The sequence below is a fragment of the Gymnoscopelus braueri genome (genome assembly GCF_963280865.1).
Source record: "Gymnoscopelus braueri genome assembly, chromosome: 10".
Classification (NCBI taxonomy): Eukaryota; Metazoa; Chordata; class Actinopteri; order Myctophiformes; family Myctophidae; genus Gymnoscopelus; species Gymnoscopelus braueri.
This window is the reverse complement of record NC_137611.1, coordinates 27206550-27224214: the sequence shown is the minus strand read 5'-3', so window position 1 is coordinate 27224214 and position 17665 is coordinate 27206550. Positions and strand designations below refer to the sequence as shown.

The 17665-nt window shown below is 40.9% G+C and overlaps 2 protein-coding genes across 3 annotated transcripts in view; one reads left to right on the top strand and one right to left on the bottom strand.

The window, feature by feature from the left end:
- ripk1l (receptor (TNFRSF)-interacting serine-threonine kinase 1, like) overlaps positions 1-17665 on the bottom strand; it is a 733201-nt gene that overhangs the window by 249477 nt on the left and 466059 nt on the right. The window lies entirely within an intron of this gene.
- LOC308093485 (desmoplakin-A-like) overlaps positions 5759-17665 on the top strand; it is a gene marked incomplete at its 5' end in the record, with an annotated part of 31333 nt that continues 19426 nt past the window's right edge. The window contains 12 exon segments of the mRNA XM_080439823.1: positions 5759-5901; positions 9959-10085; positions 10758-10883; positions 11141-11194; positions 11387-11554; positions 12257-12361; positions 13010-13105; positions 13297-13422; positions 14531-14683; positions 15502-15656; positions 16747-16873; positions 17289-17472. Of these exon segments, the coding sequence (XP_080295949.1) occupies positions 5759-5901; positions 9959-10085; positions 10758-10883; positions 11141-11194; positions 11387-11554; positions 12257-12361; positions 13010-13105; positions 13297-13422; positions 14531-14683; positions 15502-15656; positions 16747-16873; positions 17289-17472 (1564 nt within the window).

Sequence of the window (17665 nt, the reverse complement as noted above, 5' to 3'; positions counted from 1 at the left end):
TCATTAATACAGTCTTGTTGTTTGCAATGCACTTTAAATGAAGTCTCCACCAAGTGAGGTTTGAACCGGCAACCTTGATGTTATGAAACATTCACTTAAGCGGGAAGCCATTGGACCAACAGACCTGATCCAGTGAAAACGGAGGTCAGACAGATGATACCATTTCACGCAAATAACTGAAAAATCCTGGGTTTAAGTGTTTTTCAAACTGCTCAAAATTGCGGACAATCTAAGGGCGGAGAGAGAGACATGGAAACGGAATAGATTGAAGAGAGACATGGAAACGGAATAGATTGAAGAGAGAGAAAGATGGAAGCAGAATGGATTGATTGGACGTGTCAACCTATTGCCATTAACAGGAATCGAACCCTCAACCTTTGGATTGACAGGCTGCAACACTACCTATAGTGCTATAGCTTTGACCAGGCTGAGGTTGTCTGTTGAAGATAAAACTGAACCAGTGAAAGCAGCCGATCTACAAGCTCAGAAACACGTTGCTATCTGAAAAGTTTTGAGATTGTAGATCGGCTATTTTCAGAATGAAGTATGTCATACATTGCAAAAACAGACCTTCTCAGATAAGCATTTCATGTTATCTTTATCAATTGCATATGTATTCCTTAATACAGTCTTGTTGTTTGCAATGCACTTTAAATGAAGTCTCCACCAAGTGAGGCTTGAACCGTCAACCTTGATGTTGTGAAACATTCACTTAAGCGGGAAGCCATTGGACCAACAGACCTGATACAGTGAAAACGGAGGTCAGACAGATGATACCATTTCACACAAATAACTGAAAAATCCTGGGTTTAAGTGTTTTTCAAACTGCTCAAAATTGCGGAGAATCTAAGGGCGGAGAGAGAGACATGGAAACGGAATAGATTGAAGAGAGAGAGACATGGAAACAATAGATTGAAGAGAGAGAAGGATGGAAGCAGAATAGATTGATTGGACGTATCAACCTATTGCCATTAACAGGAATCGAACCTTCAACCTTCGGATTGACGGGTTGGAACATTACCTATAGTGCTATAGCTTTGTCCAGGTTGAGGTTGTCTGTTGAAGATAAAAGTGAACCAGTGAAAGCAACCGATCTACAAGCTCAGAAACACGTTGCTATCTGAAAAGTTTTGAGATTGTAGATCGGCTATTTTCAGAATGAAGTATGTCATACATTGCAAAAACATACCCTCTCAAATAAGTATTTCAGGTTATGTTTAACAATTGCACATGTATTAATTGACACAATCATGTTGTGTGCAATGCAACTAAAATGAAATCCGTATCAAGTGAGGCCTGAACTGGCAACCTTCAGGTTGTGAGGCACACGTTTAAGGGAGAAGCCATTGGACCAACAGACAAGAACCTGTGAAAAAGGAGATCACACAGATGATACAGTTTCACGCAAATAGCTGAAAAATCCTGGGTTTAAGTGTTTTTCAAACTGCTCAAAATTGCAGACAATCTAAGGGCGGAGCTTACTGGTCAACGTGATACATGTGTTCCTCATGAGTCAAGGCACATGTGTAAGCAGGTTTAATGGCTGTCGGCCAAACGAGGCATGACTTTTGCCTGTTTAAAGTTTGCACTTTAAAAAAATCGCTATAGCGCCCCCCTTTGACCAATTGGAGTAAGATTGGTTTCAGTAATATTTGGAATGACCCTCAACATTAACGCAAATTTTCAAAGAAATGTGAGTCTGCATGTATGTGTTAGGGGCAGATGAATAATTGTCATAAAACTGCAATATTCATTGGCTCATTAAAGCTTCATTTTTTCACTTATGGAAAATCTTTGCTGCTTGTTTGTCGGCATAGGTCCAAAGTTCATGTGTAAAACGTTTCATGCAGATTACTAAAAAATCCCAGGAGGAGATAGGTTTTAACTGTTTTTCAAAATGGTGGGAGATCTAAAGGTCAGAGGTCAAATGTCAGAGGGTGAAAGTTGTTCAGCATGAAGAGACGCATATGTGTATCCAAGTTTCATGGCTGTAGGTCAAACAGGGCATGAGTTGTACCTGTTAAAAGTTGGCATTTTCAATTGAGTGCTATAGCGCCACCTTTTGACGAAAGATTGTGAGATTTATTTCTTGATAGTTTTTCATGACCATCTACCATATGGCAAAGTTTCGTAAAAAGCGACAGCACGGTTCAGCCAGAACTGCGAAAAGTGGCAGAAACAGAAGAATACAGGCAATATTAAAACAGGTCCAGAGCTGAGCTCTGGCCCCGTAATAATATATATAATATAATATTCACCCGCAGCATGGGTTTAACGAGACAGCAGCCAAAATGAAAATCACATAGATGATCCGATCATCTTATAAAAAATGTAAGTGCTTAAGATTTTAGCCCAATCCCAACGGGACCCGACCCAGGCCGTCGGCACCGGCTGGGCCGGGTCGACGTTTTTTTTAAATCCAAATAAAAATTCATATATTAATTAATTTGTAGCGTATTGTGTTCACAATAAGCAACTTGTCATATTAGTCAGATCCCCAAGAGTATATGAAAGCCATTTAAAATAGTTAGACTCTTACACAGCTGATGCCAAATAATTAATCATCAGGGCAGCGAAAGCCGCAAAAGTAGGTCAAATCAATCAGCTGTCTTGACTGTCAGTTGTCACAACGACAGCAGCAGAGAGCCCCCTTTAAAGTTTAAACCATAACATGACATATAGAATGGATCTTCAGACTGAGATTGAAAAGCTTTCTTCATGTCTTTTTCACCTCAAAGTAAATGTTGGATTATTTCTTCAAATGAAAGCACAGGCAGCGGGCAGTAGAAGGTAACATTGGATGTGATTTCTCCATCGCAACTCTTTCCCATCAAACAAAGTAATCTAAACTATTTTGTACTGCTTATTTTGCTTGTTAAAAGCATGCTTTAATTAAGACATGACAGCAATATGGAAAAAACGAAAATATCTCAATTAAAAATATATTTCGTATAATAACCGAATATCATTCTTAAAATGGTTATGGGGCAGTGTATATATTTATATAGCCCTATTTGCTCCAAGCAGTTTTTTAAATAAAATATAGACTGTTGGAATAGGGTGGAATGACTCCTGTTCTTAACGAATTACCAAGATTTAATGAGAAAAAAGGCTGCATGCAGCAATTAAGCTTCTTTAGAAAAATGACTGACGGGCTGGGCTGGGCCTAATTTGTCAATTATTAGTCGAGCCTGGCTGAAATATTTAGGGGATATGAAAGCTCTAGTTAGTAGTTTGAAGTGCTCATGTGGCCTTATAGTTGCTTCTTTTTGTTTTCATAGACCTGCGGTTGCTTATTTCTCGCCAAGGCTGGCAACACGGCTCATGGTCCAACGCACAAAGCCATTGCAGTGTCTGTGTGCACTTGGCGGGTGGTTTTAGAAAGCACTATCCCCCCTCCCTAAGCCGTACCCATGTGTGTCTGCAGAATGGCAATGTGGGGGATATAGCAACAACACACGCCCACGGGCACGCCTCCATGCGCAAATACCGGCGTCGGCATAATGGATGACGGGTAGAGCAGGTAGAGCAGGTGCTAGAATAACCTATTGGGGCGGCGCAGCTCCATTATCGGTATTTAACGTGGTTTGGGGGGGGGGAAAGTGCTCGAGAATAGAGCCGTTAGTGTCTTGCTCGGGGACATTTTGACACTTAAGCCCTATTTACAAAAAATGAAAATAGAAGATCTACAAGCTCACAGCGCATCACAGTGAGCTTTAGAGCTGCTATCTTCACTATTATTTATATTGTATTTACATTTCTGAAAAAAAGGAAATTCTTGTAAAGTGTCTACATTTAAATACAGCATGCTTTGATATTAAAAAGAAAATGTACTTTTGAATACTTTCATTTGTGGTTGAGTAATGTTTCACCAGGAGTATTTATACTTTGGCCCACCACTGCCAGTAGAGCCTCATTTTGAAGCATACAGTGATGTCCAATTGTCCAGGACCCTTCATTTGGGCTGTATTCTTGACAAATACCTGAAAGGTGAAAGCATGGCTACAAAGGTGATCAAAAGAGTTAACCAGAGAACCAGATTTATGGGCAGAGTTTCCTCTTTTATCAGCAAGGATGCCCTCAGGACCCTTTCAGGGGCCCTGATCCCTCTTTGACTTTGCGTGCACCTCTTGGTACTCCAACATCTCGATGTCACTGAAGACTAAGCTTCAGCTTCAAACCTCCCAAAACAAACTGATTCGGCTACTCCTCGGACTGGGGCCCACCTTTCTCCCACCCATTTTGCCAGCCTAGGCTGGCTCAGGGTAGAAGACAGGGTTAAACAACAAAAAATGGGATTGGTCTTCAAAATTGTAAAGCAAATTTGCCCGATATGTCCCCTATTCCCGCATATCTGAGTAAATACCTCCAAAAAGTTAGCGACACCCACAGTCACAAAACTAGAGGGAGCGTTAACAACGATCTGGTACCACTCACCCATAAAACAAACATGGGCAAATTCTCCTTCTACAGCACTGCCACCCAGGTTTGGAATAGCGTAACCCCATCCCTCAAAAAGTGCAGTTCGCTGGGCTCATTCAAAACAGCCCTGAGAATTCACCTTTCAGGAGGCCAAAAAAGGAGGTATACTGTTTTCCCCGTTAGACAGACGACCCCCCCCTTTTTGTACATATAGCTTTATTATTTTTTTTCCCCTGCTTTTTTTATTTATTTTTTGTACATAGTGCTATATTTTTCTGTTTCTGTTCTTGTATTGATATTTGAACTGTGGTGCTACTATATATGACTATGAATTGAATGCCAAGGACCTCATTGGAAACAAGACCGCAAGGACCTTTTTGAACAGACCTTTTAGACAAAGTATTTTAAATGTAACTGTTTTACATTTTTGCCTAATAAAATATTCAACCAATCAATCAATCAATGACCTGCTACAACAATATCATGTGCCCAGCAGGACCCTAAGGTCAGCTGTCCAGAGTCTATTGGTCATTTCTCGTACCAGGTTGGGCGGCCATAGTTGAATGGTTGGAGAGCCCGCCTGGGAAGCCTAAGGTTCTAAGTGTCCCTGAACAAGACACTTAACCCCTAACTGCTACCCCCTCCGCATTCCCCCACGAGATGAAGAAAGATAATAAAAAAGAAAAGACCCAGTGAGGCATAGTCGTCTATTAGACCTCCGTCTAAACTGGGTTATAATTGGTCTAAAAGTGAAAGTTTTTTCAAACTTTCACTTTTAGACCAATTATAAACCGGTTTTAGCCTAGCCCTTAGACATATTTTAGACGTCTAATAGCCCCAAAAATGCTCAGTGGGGAAAATGTATGGAATGTCCTTCCACAGGTCTGGAACGAAAAAAGGTCAGCCTCTGTGGAATTTTTTAGAGCCACTTACAAACATTACTGTTTAAACAAGCATTTGTGGAATGTCTTCGATTTTTTGTTTTTTTGTTGTTTTTAAGCTGGAGGAGGTGGAGGAGGAGTTCCCCCACGGGACGAAAAAAGGTCAAAAACTAAAATGTATGGAATGCCCTTCCACAGGTATTGAGAGCTGCAGCCTCTGAACATTTTTAAGAAGGAGGCGTTCCAGTTCCAACAGAGAGAGCAAAGGTGTGGTTTCGTCTTCGTCCAAAAACCGGCCCCTTCCGTCCTACAGTGCATTATCTGCGCAACAGACAAGGCGACGGGCAGGGCAGGACAAAGAGCACAGTATCTGTCCTCTTCAGACAGAAGAACACCACAACAACACTCTATTACAACTTTTCGGTCATTTTTGAACACTTTCAACGCGGAAAATAATGAGGAGGAGTAACTCGCGGCCGGACCTGGCCAGCGCCAGCTTCAGAACGAACGACGGTCCTCCTGTGTTCCTCAGTGGGAACGGATTCAACGAGTGCGGAGGAGAGGGAGGACACACCACTGGAGGAGATGGAGGTGCAAGGTATGTATGCACCTGAGGAGCCTGCGAGGCAGGTGGATCGTATTTGTATAGAGGCTATTATAGGCCAATATACCTATAAATATCAGTGGTGGTAAAAGTACTCTTATTTTTTACTTAAGTAAAAGTATCATGAAATACTCTGTTACAAGTAAAAGTCCAGAAAAAAAAATTTACTTGAAAAGTAAATAATTTGGATCATCACAACAGTAATAATAATAATAATAGCTTGAATTTATACAGCTCCTTTCATAAACCCAAGGACGCTTTACATCAGAACAATGAACAACTAACAGATAAAATGAACAAACAAACAACAAACAACTATATGCCATAAGCCTGAGAGAATAGGTGTCTTTTCAAGGCAGCTTTAAAAGTGTCCAGTGTTGGAGCATGGCGAATCCCTATTGGGATGGAGTTCCACAGGGTGGGGGCTGCCACACTGAAGGCTCTGTCCCCGAAAGGGGACTGAGCAGTGGTAATAAACTCTCATGTAGATACTGTGCTCACACCCTATTTATCATCCTCCCATCACTCATAATAAAATAGTCATTCATATTAACTGACGTTGGTTACTCTTACACGGTCAGGTCAGGGGCAAATGACCGATCATTCATATCAACTGCTAATTTAGCCTATATGTTCTCCCAGTAGATATTTGTTATAACAATATTTTTTGTTTTGTTCAAACAAACAAACAGACTTAACAAACTGTAGGCTTTATGAATAGTCCTATGCAGTGGCTCTCAAACCATTTAATTTCAAGGAAAAGAGTCATTGAAGTTCTTGAAAGACCTATTTACTGACCTGAAGGGTCAATTTGCCCCCCCCCCCTTCAAGGAAACCTGAGAGTCCTTGGACCCCACTTTGAGAACCACTGACCTATATTAGCCTTGGATCAAGACTATCATAGATGTATTTGATCAATTTTGACATTTGTATATAGATACAAAAGTAAAAGTCAGACTCAATAAAATACACCTATGATATTCTTGATCCAAGTCTAGGCTTATATTATGTCCTTCACTTAATAATGTCGGGTAAAGTTACATTTTAATTATTTTTTTCCCCCAATTAAGAACAAGTTTTCTTTAATGTGATTAGACTGTGCTTATTTGTTTTCCTCTGTTATGTGCTGTTACAATCCTTTGGTCTAGGGGAAATTAAGGATTGTCACATACGGGTTGTAAAGTGAAGTCTGGTTTTTATTGACCATTTATTTTATTGTTAGAATTGCATGATTTGACAATGAATGAATTATTTTATGACATGATTTTCAACACTTGATTTTCAACATGATTTTAAACCTTAACAGAAGACATGATATATGGGGCAACTCAATAAATAATCAAAATCAATCTGAACTAAATCTGTTGTTTCAGAAACTGTCTAATCTAACAAACATAAAAATAAAGATTACAGAGTGAGTTCTTCTCTAACCTAACTGCACTAAATTGATCTGTCCCAAAATGTACTGGTACAAAAAGCTGGCACCCATACACCATTATTAACCAGCAAAGGAAGAATCCAAACTGGTAACAACCTTAAAGGAGGAGTTCACCCAAAAATGACTTATTTTCTATCAATTGCACACCCTATGAAGCCTTGAATCCATGGATTCTTTTTTGTTTTTGTCGCATTCCTAAGCTAATAATTTGATTCCCGTCTCCTACCGGCTAATGTATCCGGTAGGAGACACAAAGTAGATTATTTGTGTCTCCTACCGGAAATACACACGTCATCAAATTATTGTCTTAGGAATGCCACAAAAACAAAAATAAATCCATGAAATCAAGGCTTCATGGGGTGTGTAATTGATAGAAAATAAGTCATTTTTTGGGTGAACTCCTCCTTTAACCATCAATGTACCTTCAGAACTACTTGCACCAGCAAGCCTAATTAAGGTTTTACTGAACATAACTAAAGTTAACACATGATATCAACAGCACAAACAATATGGCAGGCGAGCAGGGGACAGCACTACAACAAGTACTGCCAAAATCCTCAGGTGTTTGGTGTCCTTAAGTAGCCAACCCCAACCAATCACTGGAAGGGCTGATGATTGGCATCCAGCACTCGGCAGATAGGCAGCAGATGGAAGTAACCACACCCACCCTGACACAACCACACACACACACACACACACACACTCTAATGTCACACTCTGACACTCTTCCACAGACACAGACACACTACTGACACATGTAACCTGTGCAGTATGTACAATATCCAGAACAAAGCTGCGGTCCTGCAGTCCAGATGCAATGAGTACCTTCAGGGAGTGCAACTCCTTCTGCATAATGTAAGCATGTCACGCACACACACACACACACACACACACACACACACACACACACACACGCGCACACACACACACACACACACACACACACACACACACACACACACACACACACACACATGCAGTCACATACAGAATGATATAGCTAAAGTCCACCTGAGTATAATTTGAGTGATGTACACTGTCTTCTAATTGTTGAAAGGGATACTGACAATAACAATAATAATGAGCCGATTACTGCATTATTACCACAAATGCAACATCATCATCATGAGCTTTGATGTAGTATATTGTCTATTTAAACGCTAATACTACTGATGATGACTTGCAACCCAACAACAAATATTGTTTATTGTCAATACAAAAATGAAAATTTGCTATTCTAGGGGGGTCCAGACATGGAGGTAATCAAGTTCATGAGGTTAGCTACAGAGAGCCTGGAGCAGCTGAAGAGATGTGCAAATGAGCTGGACAGTATGCGTGTACCCCACGACCTCAGTAGAAGGTAAATAACAGAGAGTGTTCTATGTGTGTGTGTGTGTGTGTGTGTGTGTGTGCCTGTCTGTGCAGGTGGTTGTGCAGAAATGGATGCATTTTAATTATTGGGTTATAGGACAGGGGCCTACTGGTGGGCTGAGAGGATATTGCAAGTGGGCACCCAAATAATTGGCAAAACACTACGATTTTAATGATAATATAACATTGATAAAAATTGGAAACTTAGGAACTTGATCCAAAACACAATCTCTTTCGAGATTTGTGCATCCAGAAAAGGTTTGGAACCACTGGGTTAGGGTTATTTAGATCAGTGATTCTCTACCTTTTTAATTTCAAGAACCCAAAGTTTGATATGCATTAGTCTACAGATGCCCATCTGATAACCCTTTATCTCTGGGAGTGTGCACAGATCAAAGACACAAAATCTTCCCACCCGAACACTGTCTTCACTTGCTCAATTATTGCTCAATCGTTTTATTGAGTCAATAAAACGATTGAGCAATTGAGAAAGTGAAGACAGTGTTTTTCCAGGCCCCTGCCTGGATCCCCCTCAAGGACCCCTGGTTGTCCCCAGACCTCATGTTGAGAACCGGTGTTCTAGATGTTTGGACTGTTGAATAGTGTGGGTGCACACTTGTCCCCTACTCAGATTATCATCCCAAATGTCATGTTTAGATTTCCCACGAACTAATAATATCTATGAAGTAATATCTATTTGTCAACATGAACATGTGCGCCTGTCAGCAGATTGTAACATGGTAAATCTGCAACAGTAAAAATAAAGGCATAGAATAGATGTTTTGTGTCAAACACGGAAGAGGAAGTACTGTAATCAATCTATGGAGACCTCCATGATGTGTGTGTTCAATATGAAGATATGTCAGTTGTGGTATCCAAGCATCATCAGGCCCTCCAGCAAAGTAGGGGGCTGTGAACTCAGAAGTAGGGCAGTTATAACCCAATAATAATGATATACTTTAATAATGATAACAATATACTTTCTATAGTATCTATGACTGTAAGAGGGGTGCAACAGTTAATCTAACTAATCAATTTAATTGATTATAAGAAATAATCGATTTTAATCAAATAATAAAACAATTGATATAGTTGATATACATTTAAAAAAAAAGTATTATCCAAAAAACTTGTTTCTTGATTATTCAATTAATCGTAAAAGTAATCGATAGAATAATCGCTAAGAAAATTATTGATAATTTCAGCCCCATTCACTACTTTAATTTTGTTTAAACACCTCAGCATTGAACAGTTCCATCAGCAACTCGCTCGCATGCAGAGGGGCCGGGGCAAAGGAAGTGGGGACTTGGACGTCGTGGATGGCGGAAGAAGCTTTACTGACGCCATGGCATGGATTACTCAACAGAAGGTGAGGCCTTTGCATTTGGCACCATGCTACGACACGACAGCATCACCCGTCAAGGTTATTAGAGAGAATGCAAGTCATGACGACACTGCCCAGGAACTCCCCCATAAAACTGTGATTCCATTCCCTGCAGCTCTCCCCTGTTTGACAGCTCTAAGTGGTTTTGTGAGTGTGTGTGTGTATGTGTGTGTGTTTATTAGGATGCAACAGTTCAATTAACCCACAGTTTCTGTTTGGTTTCAGTACAGATTGGAAAAATAAAACAAAATATTGCAAATGTTTCCTAAATTCAAGCAAACAATATATATTAAAAAAAATATATATGTGTGTTAACTGGCTGAGACACACCGGTAGCTTACCGGTTAGGTTAGTGTGTCGAGTGGTTGTGTTGCATGGCCTAATTTTCCTTCGCCTCACTGTGCTTTCTAAATTAGTCAAAAGAAGTATCTTCGCTTCCACCCATAGCACAGTGTCACAAGCAAGGACCAATATATATATGTATATGTATGTGTTACTATACTGTATATACTACATACAGTATAATTACGGTGTGTGTGTGTGTGTGTGTGTGTGTGTGTGTGTGTGTGTGTGTGTGTGTGTGTGTGTGTGTGTGTGTGTGTGTGTGTGTGTGTGTGTTCTTTCTTATAATAACCCAATAAGCTGTGTCCCATATAGCGCCTGATTGAGAAATCACCATGGGGTGAAGACGCAGCCACCATTGAGCAGCAGATACTGAGCCACAGCAAGTACCACAGTACCCTGCAGAGGAGTCCAGAGGTGGACCGTGCCAGGGATGAAGTGGTGAGGGGCCGCCCTGCATCTCTTTGTACGCTTTAGAGTTCATTTAATATCTCCATTGCCCTTAACTCAGACTGTCAAGTCCTCATTAGTGGCTTGTTCAAGAGTGTGTTGTGTACTTTATATGCTTAAGTTTGCTTGGATTGTATATTTTGAATGGAATGGAATGAGCATTACATGTATATTTGACAAATAATACATTCAACTTTTAGGTTTAACAATCCTCTTAAACGTTTACAAACCTGTTTCTTTTTTCTTAGAGGGGTGATAAGTCCAACTTACATGCTCTGGAGAAAGAATGGGACAGTCTGAAGGTAGGACTAAAACCGACAATCACAATGTCCTCATGTATATTTTTTCTCCTAGTTGGTTCTTCATCAACCACATGGACCCTATTCTGGGCATGTCATAATGGGCGAACATCTAGGGAATATACTTTGTCTTATTTTACCTAAGACAAAGTATATAGGGTTTAAGTGGTGAACCGTTTGTTATGTCTCCTTCAGAAAATGTCCCACAGCCGTTTGGGTCAGTTGCGTGACCTCCAGGGTATCATTGAGGAGATCTCCATGGCCATCATGTGGGTCAATGAAAAGGAGGAGGAGGAGCTGTTCTTTGACTGGAGAGACAAGAACATCGAGCAGTACATCCCCAGGAAGCAGGAGAGCTACTCGGTAAGCAGCTCAATGTCAAACTGACATCTTCCCTTTTTTACGGCATGGCTCTTTAAGAGGTAGGGATGCCAAAAACAGATCAAAATCAAATTTGAATATTTACTGCTCTGGCAAATATTCTTTGACTATTCTACTATTCAATGAAAAGTTTTTATGTATTTATTATTATCTATTTCTCCGTTCCAGTAAACAGAATACTGTTTATTCCAGTAAAAAGTATATTGTTTACTGGAATAGGTTGATAAAATGAAAGGGTACTGCACAAAATTAGGCACTGCAGAGTAATCCTTCATGACGTTGAGTGGCTCAGTTGGCCGGCAATGAATCAAAATAAAGTCGTGGTTACTTAATATTAAGTGTTGAGTGCTGTTCGTGCATCTGTGGTTAGAGGTTTGGGACAGTTGATTAAGCTTGGGTGGAAATCTTGTACGGTCTCCTCACAGAGCTTTTCAGTTCGAGTGGTAATGATATTTAATGGGACCAGGTCATGTATTCCATGTATCCATCTTTGTGATTAGCGGTAGAACCGTGGTTTCACAAGCATGTTGCACATTTCAACACAAGGACGCGACCATTACAGCATGTTGTGCACACCGGTGTCTGTGTGACTGTGGGAGACAGAGAAGTCTGTCTGGAGCGTAGTGGATTGTAAGTAAAATGAAAATAGTTATAGAAGAGAATGCCTCTTACTGTTCTTTGCAGAAAATGATGAGTGAACTGGAGGAGAAGGAAAAGGAGTTGAACAAGCTGAAGGTCAAAGTGGGCGGCCTCCTGAACAACAACCATCCCGCCGCGGACAAGATTGAGGTGAGGTTTCCCACCTGATTCGAATGCTATCAATGCATTGAATGGGCGAAATAGGCGACTTATTAGACCTTTGAATGGGCGAAATAGGCGACATACTGACCTACCCGCGATTTATCAGACCATTCATTACGTGTTATGAAGACATACTGACCTACCAACGGAGAGGACTTAAATAGTTCAGTTTCGGTTTTGGTTTTGGTTTCGGACCATAACGGAGGCGCACAGTCACAGGCGAACTGTCACCCCGTGAAGGACCACCGAGGGAGCTAAAGCGACCGAGTTGCCGTCCTGAACGGTGTGACGTTCGCCTGTGCCTACTCAGCACCGTTCGAGTTATGTACCGATAGGCAGAGAATCGTAAATATTGTTGTGGGGACTGCTCCGCCTCCAAGTAGGTCAGTAGCTCCTGATTACGCCCCATGAATGGTCTGACAAATCGCGGGTAGGTCTAAATCGCGGATACTCGCCCATTCAAAGGTCTGATAAAATGTGATAATCTCCCATTCAATGCATTGATAGCATTCGAAGCCGGTACGTTTCCAGCCTGCTGAGAGCAGATGGTGTACTGATGATGGCTGAGCCAGAATGTTTGTCTTGTAAAGTGATCTGTTAACTTGCCCTCTGACGGTGGTGTTTGCTGCTTTATAGGCCTACATGGATACCTTGCAGACTCAGTGGAGCTGGCTGCTGCAGATAACCAAGTGCATCCATGTTCATCTGAAGGAGAATGCTGCCTATAGTCAGGTAATCACACATTATGTATTGTACACGCACGCACGCGCACACGCACACACGCACACACACACACACACACACACACACACACACACACACACACACACACACACACACACACACACACACACACACACACACACACACACACACACACACAGCTTCTTATATACACCTTAACCTTTACCTTCCATCTCCAGTTCTTCAAGGAGGCCAATGAGACCAATGGTAAACTAAAGAGGGAACTTGAGAATGTCCGTAGCAACTTCAAGTGTGACAAGAACACCCCACTGGAGAACCTGGTTGAGCTCCTCAAGAACCTTGAGGTACCGTTCCACTGCACTCAGTCCAACACGTCATGTGTTCCTGGAGTTACTGAATGATCGCAAACATTCTATTGCATTTTAGCAGAACATGAAAGGCAGGGTGCGGCAGTTAATCGAACTAATTGATTTAATCGATTATTTAAAAGAAAATCCAACAGTGTTGAAACATTTTCGCTATGCTCATGCGACACTATTGTATGACAAAGTATAAAATAGGGCTTAAAGTGCAATGACACTTTGTCACGATGTACAGTAACTAGTCCAATTGGCGGGATATCTTGCTCCGTTGCTCCATTGATTAGAAATTTACGGGCTGTTCACACCAAGCACGACAACTATAACTAATGATTAGTTATGCAAACAGTGGCACCAAGCACGTCAGAGCGCACACACTCCTCCTCATTGACTTGCAGTGTAAATCAATGAGGAGTCTATTTTTGGAATATCAATATCTAATCAATTGAGCAACTGAGCAAGATATCTTGCCATTTGAGCTAGTTACATCATGACAAGGTAATTACACAGCCCAAACCTCTACCAAAGTGTCTATTGTGCTAAAACATCTATTAGAATTGTTTCGTGTCAATTCGTATTCATATTCCCCCCCAAAAAACATGCTTCTTGATTATTCGATTAATCGAAAAAGTAATCGATAGAATAATTGCAAAGAATCTAATGGATAGTTGCAGCCCTAATTGTAGCAGAAGATGAAAAGGTTGTTTGTGTGCAGTTGAATGTCACTTTTCCTCCAAATGGTTTGTATGGATGATAAAGTGGTCAGACTGGTTTTTATTCACAGGCTCAGCATGTCATGCGTACCTCTCCATCTACGGAATGCAGTCACTGTTAAGAGAAAGAGTAAACAGAGCTTATACCTTTGATGGAAAAATAACCACTTAAACCCTCTATACTTAGTAAACTTGACCTGAGTTGACTCTGTACTTGGTCCTCTCTTTTCCCCCCCTCTACACCAAATCTCTATGCTGAAAATAGCTGCTATTTTCGTAGAATGCCCCCCCCCCCTCCAGAATAGGGATGCTAGGGTTTCAAGTGGGACGTCATTTAATGGCCATGTTTTAGAACCCTGTATGTGGATCTTTGTTTTCAGAGAGAGAAGGAGAGAATCATGGAGAACAAGTGGCAGGTCCAGAGTCTGGTCACCAAGTCCAAGGCCATCGTCAGGCTGAAACCTCGCAACCCAGAGGAGAAGAGCACCAGCCCTGTCATGGTCCAGGCTCTGTGTGACTTCAAACAAAACCAGGTTAGATACCGTAAACCTGTGTACTCTCTCTCTCTCTCTCTCTCTCTCTCTCTCTCTCTCTCTCTCTCTCTCTCTCTCTCTCTCTCTCTCTCTCTCTCTCTCTCTCATACACACGCATTTCTTTCTAAGTGTACCATGGCTGTCCACTGTCAGTGGTGGAAAAATTACTCAAATGATTTACTTAAGTAAAAGTCAATACTGCAATGTAATGAAATACTGAAATACTCTGTTACAAGTAAAAGTCAGACATTCAGAGTAAAATTACTTGAGTAAAAGTAAAACAAACAAAGTACAATTTTCTGGTTCCACTCCAAAATAGTCAATGATTTTTCCCATTGACATTTCCAAAACTATTTATATCAATTCATTTAAGCCTAGAATCAAGCCATCCAGGGTCCTGGTGAATCATGACCATAAAACATTATTTTCTGTGATTTTATTTTATTTTATATTTAACAGTACCCTTTGTTTTGCCGTTTTCAAAAAAGGTTTTTCACAGAATCAAACGTTTTATGGTCATGATTCACCAGGACCCTGGATGGCTTGATTCTAGGCTTAAAATAATTGATAAAAATAGTTTTGGAAATGTCAATGGGGAAAATGCATTGACTATTTTGGAGTGGAACCAGAAAATGGCCGCCACTGCTATGCCCAAGTGGAAGATCAGGAATGTGTTTCAATGCTTCCTGTGTGTGTGTGTGTGTGTGTGTGTGTGTGTGTGTGTGTGTGTGTGTGTGTGTGTGTGTGTGTGTGTGTGTGTGTGTGTGTGTGTGTGTGTGTGTGTGTGTGTGTGTGTGTGTGTGCGCGTGTGTTTTCAGAGGGGAATCTTTAAAGGGAACTTGGGCATCCTGAAGGACAACTCCCAGCGCAGCAAGTGGCTGGTAACGGGACCCGGAGGTCTCGACATACTGATTCCCTCTGTGTGTTTGCTCATCCCTCCTCCCAACCTGCTCAGCATTGGCCTCGCCAACATGTAAGTTGCCTCTGGCGAAGGTGGAAACAACTAAATGTCTCATTTGAGACATCGAGAAGCAAAATCGAGTTGGTACTGGGAATTGCTCAGCAGATACTTCTCATCTTGGCGACTGATATCCCCCCGCGGGATCAATAAAAGTCTATCAAGTATGATCAGGTCAAAGCAATGATTTGTTCAACAGACACAAAATTCGCATTTGTCTTATCAGCTCTATGCGTATATGTGTAAACATATATGCCCATGTATTGTTTATAACCTTTTATTATAGATGGGTTTCCTGTTTGTAAACATGAGAGGATGATGCGCGCGCAGCGGAGGGATGAGCCTGTAGAGGGCGCTATTACCCGCAGCAGCTCTGGCCATTGTACATTCATAAAAATAAATGGTCTTCACCGGGTTTAATGAAAGTAGATTAAATGATGCAGTTTGTAATATCTTCTTTACTCAATAAAAATGATTTGTCGGAAGTTGGATCTGTTTGTATATAATAGCAGCATTATGCCTATTATGCCTAAAATAGCAGCATTATGCCTATCTAAATCCCGAAAATAACAACAGAGTGAACGGCGCTTCCGGTTCGTTCTACCTCCCGCATGCGCAGATGACGCACTCTGCTCTGTGATGACGTCGCGCGGAAACCCATCTATATGTTCTAGTTTCTTTGTTTATTTCTTGTTCCCCTAACATGGCTACTGTTGATATTGCTCAGAATTGCTCCTTGTTTAGTTCAAATACATTGATACTCTTTAGAAACCTGCACTTACACTGTGTCTTTTAGGATTATATTGTGATCAGTGTTGGGGAAGTTTGTTACTCATTAATATAAAATAAATTGTTTTATTCACATTGAGATTCAAATCACTTTTCAAGGAACGACGTGGTCAAGTTATCGTTCATCAGTATGGACTTTCATATAATTATCATTATAGTTATCGTGCTTGGTGTGATAGGCCCTTTACTCATTTAAGTAATGTGTTAATACCCCACCAAATGTATTATTATTTATTATTATTATGTCATAAATCTTAATGATATTTTATTATTATTATTATCTTGACTGTGACTGATGATATGTGCTATTTCCCAGGAATGACAAGTATTATGAGGACATTATGAACACCTGGAACCAGCTCTTCATCAACATCAAGAGTCTCATCTCCTGGCAGTACTGTGTCAAAGACATCAATTACATCAACTCTCTCACTGTTACCATGGTAAGATATATGAATCAGTCTGACTGTCTGAATTCAAACGTACTGTATAAACACATTAAATAACATGGGTCTGCAACAGGTGGTCTGCGACCTGTGAAAAACGTCCACGATAGTCATACATCTCTCAGACAGACATTGGTGAGAAAATCGGCTAAATATTATGAGCTAGCTTCTTCTCAAGCCTTTCATAACAAATAAATAAATAAATAAAATAGAAACATTTATATGCAACACAATTTTATTCAATATGTAGTGGGAGTCCCTGCTTTGTCTCTCTCCCAGCTAACGGCTCCTTAGTCCGAAAAACATTAAAGACCCTAGTCATAGTATCATAACTGTTTGTTAACTTCCTCCATTTCCGTTGCGTTGCTCCATCATTGACTGACTCCTATTGTCTGTTCTCTGTGTCCCTCAGCTGTCCAAGATGCGTCCTGAGGAGTACCGCAGTGTCATCAAGAGACTGGAGACTCACTACCAGGAGTTCCTGCGCAACAGCCAAGGCTCTGAAATGTTTGGAGAAGAAGAGAAGAAGAACTTCCAGGGCCAGTATGCTGGAGCTCAGACCCACTATGATACGCTGGTCATCGACATCACCTACAGTGAGTGACTCACTACTCCACATCATCCCTCCATTGTCTGTGCCTCATGCTGCTGAATTGTTCTTTAGGCAGATTCTTTCACATATCGTTGCTGTCGGGCAGAAACAATGTATCTCCATATTTGAACTTTTAATGTTTTTTGTATAAATGAAAATCCTGCTTCGTCATACAAGAGTATGCTGAAGTAGGATAC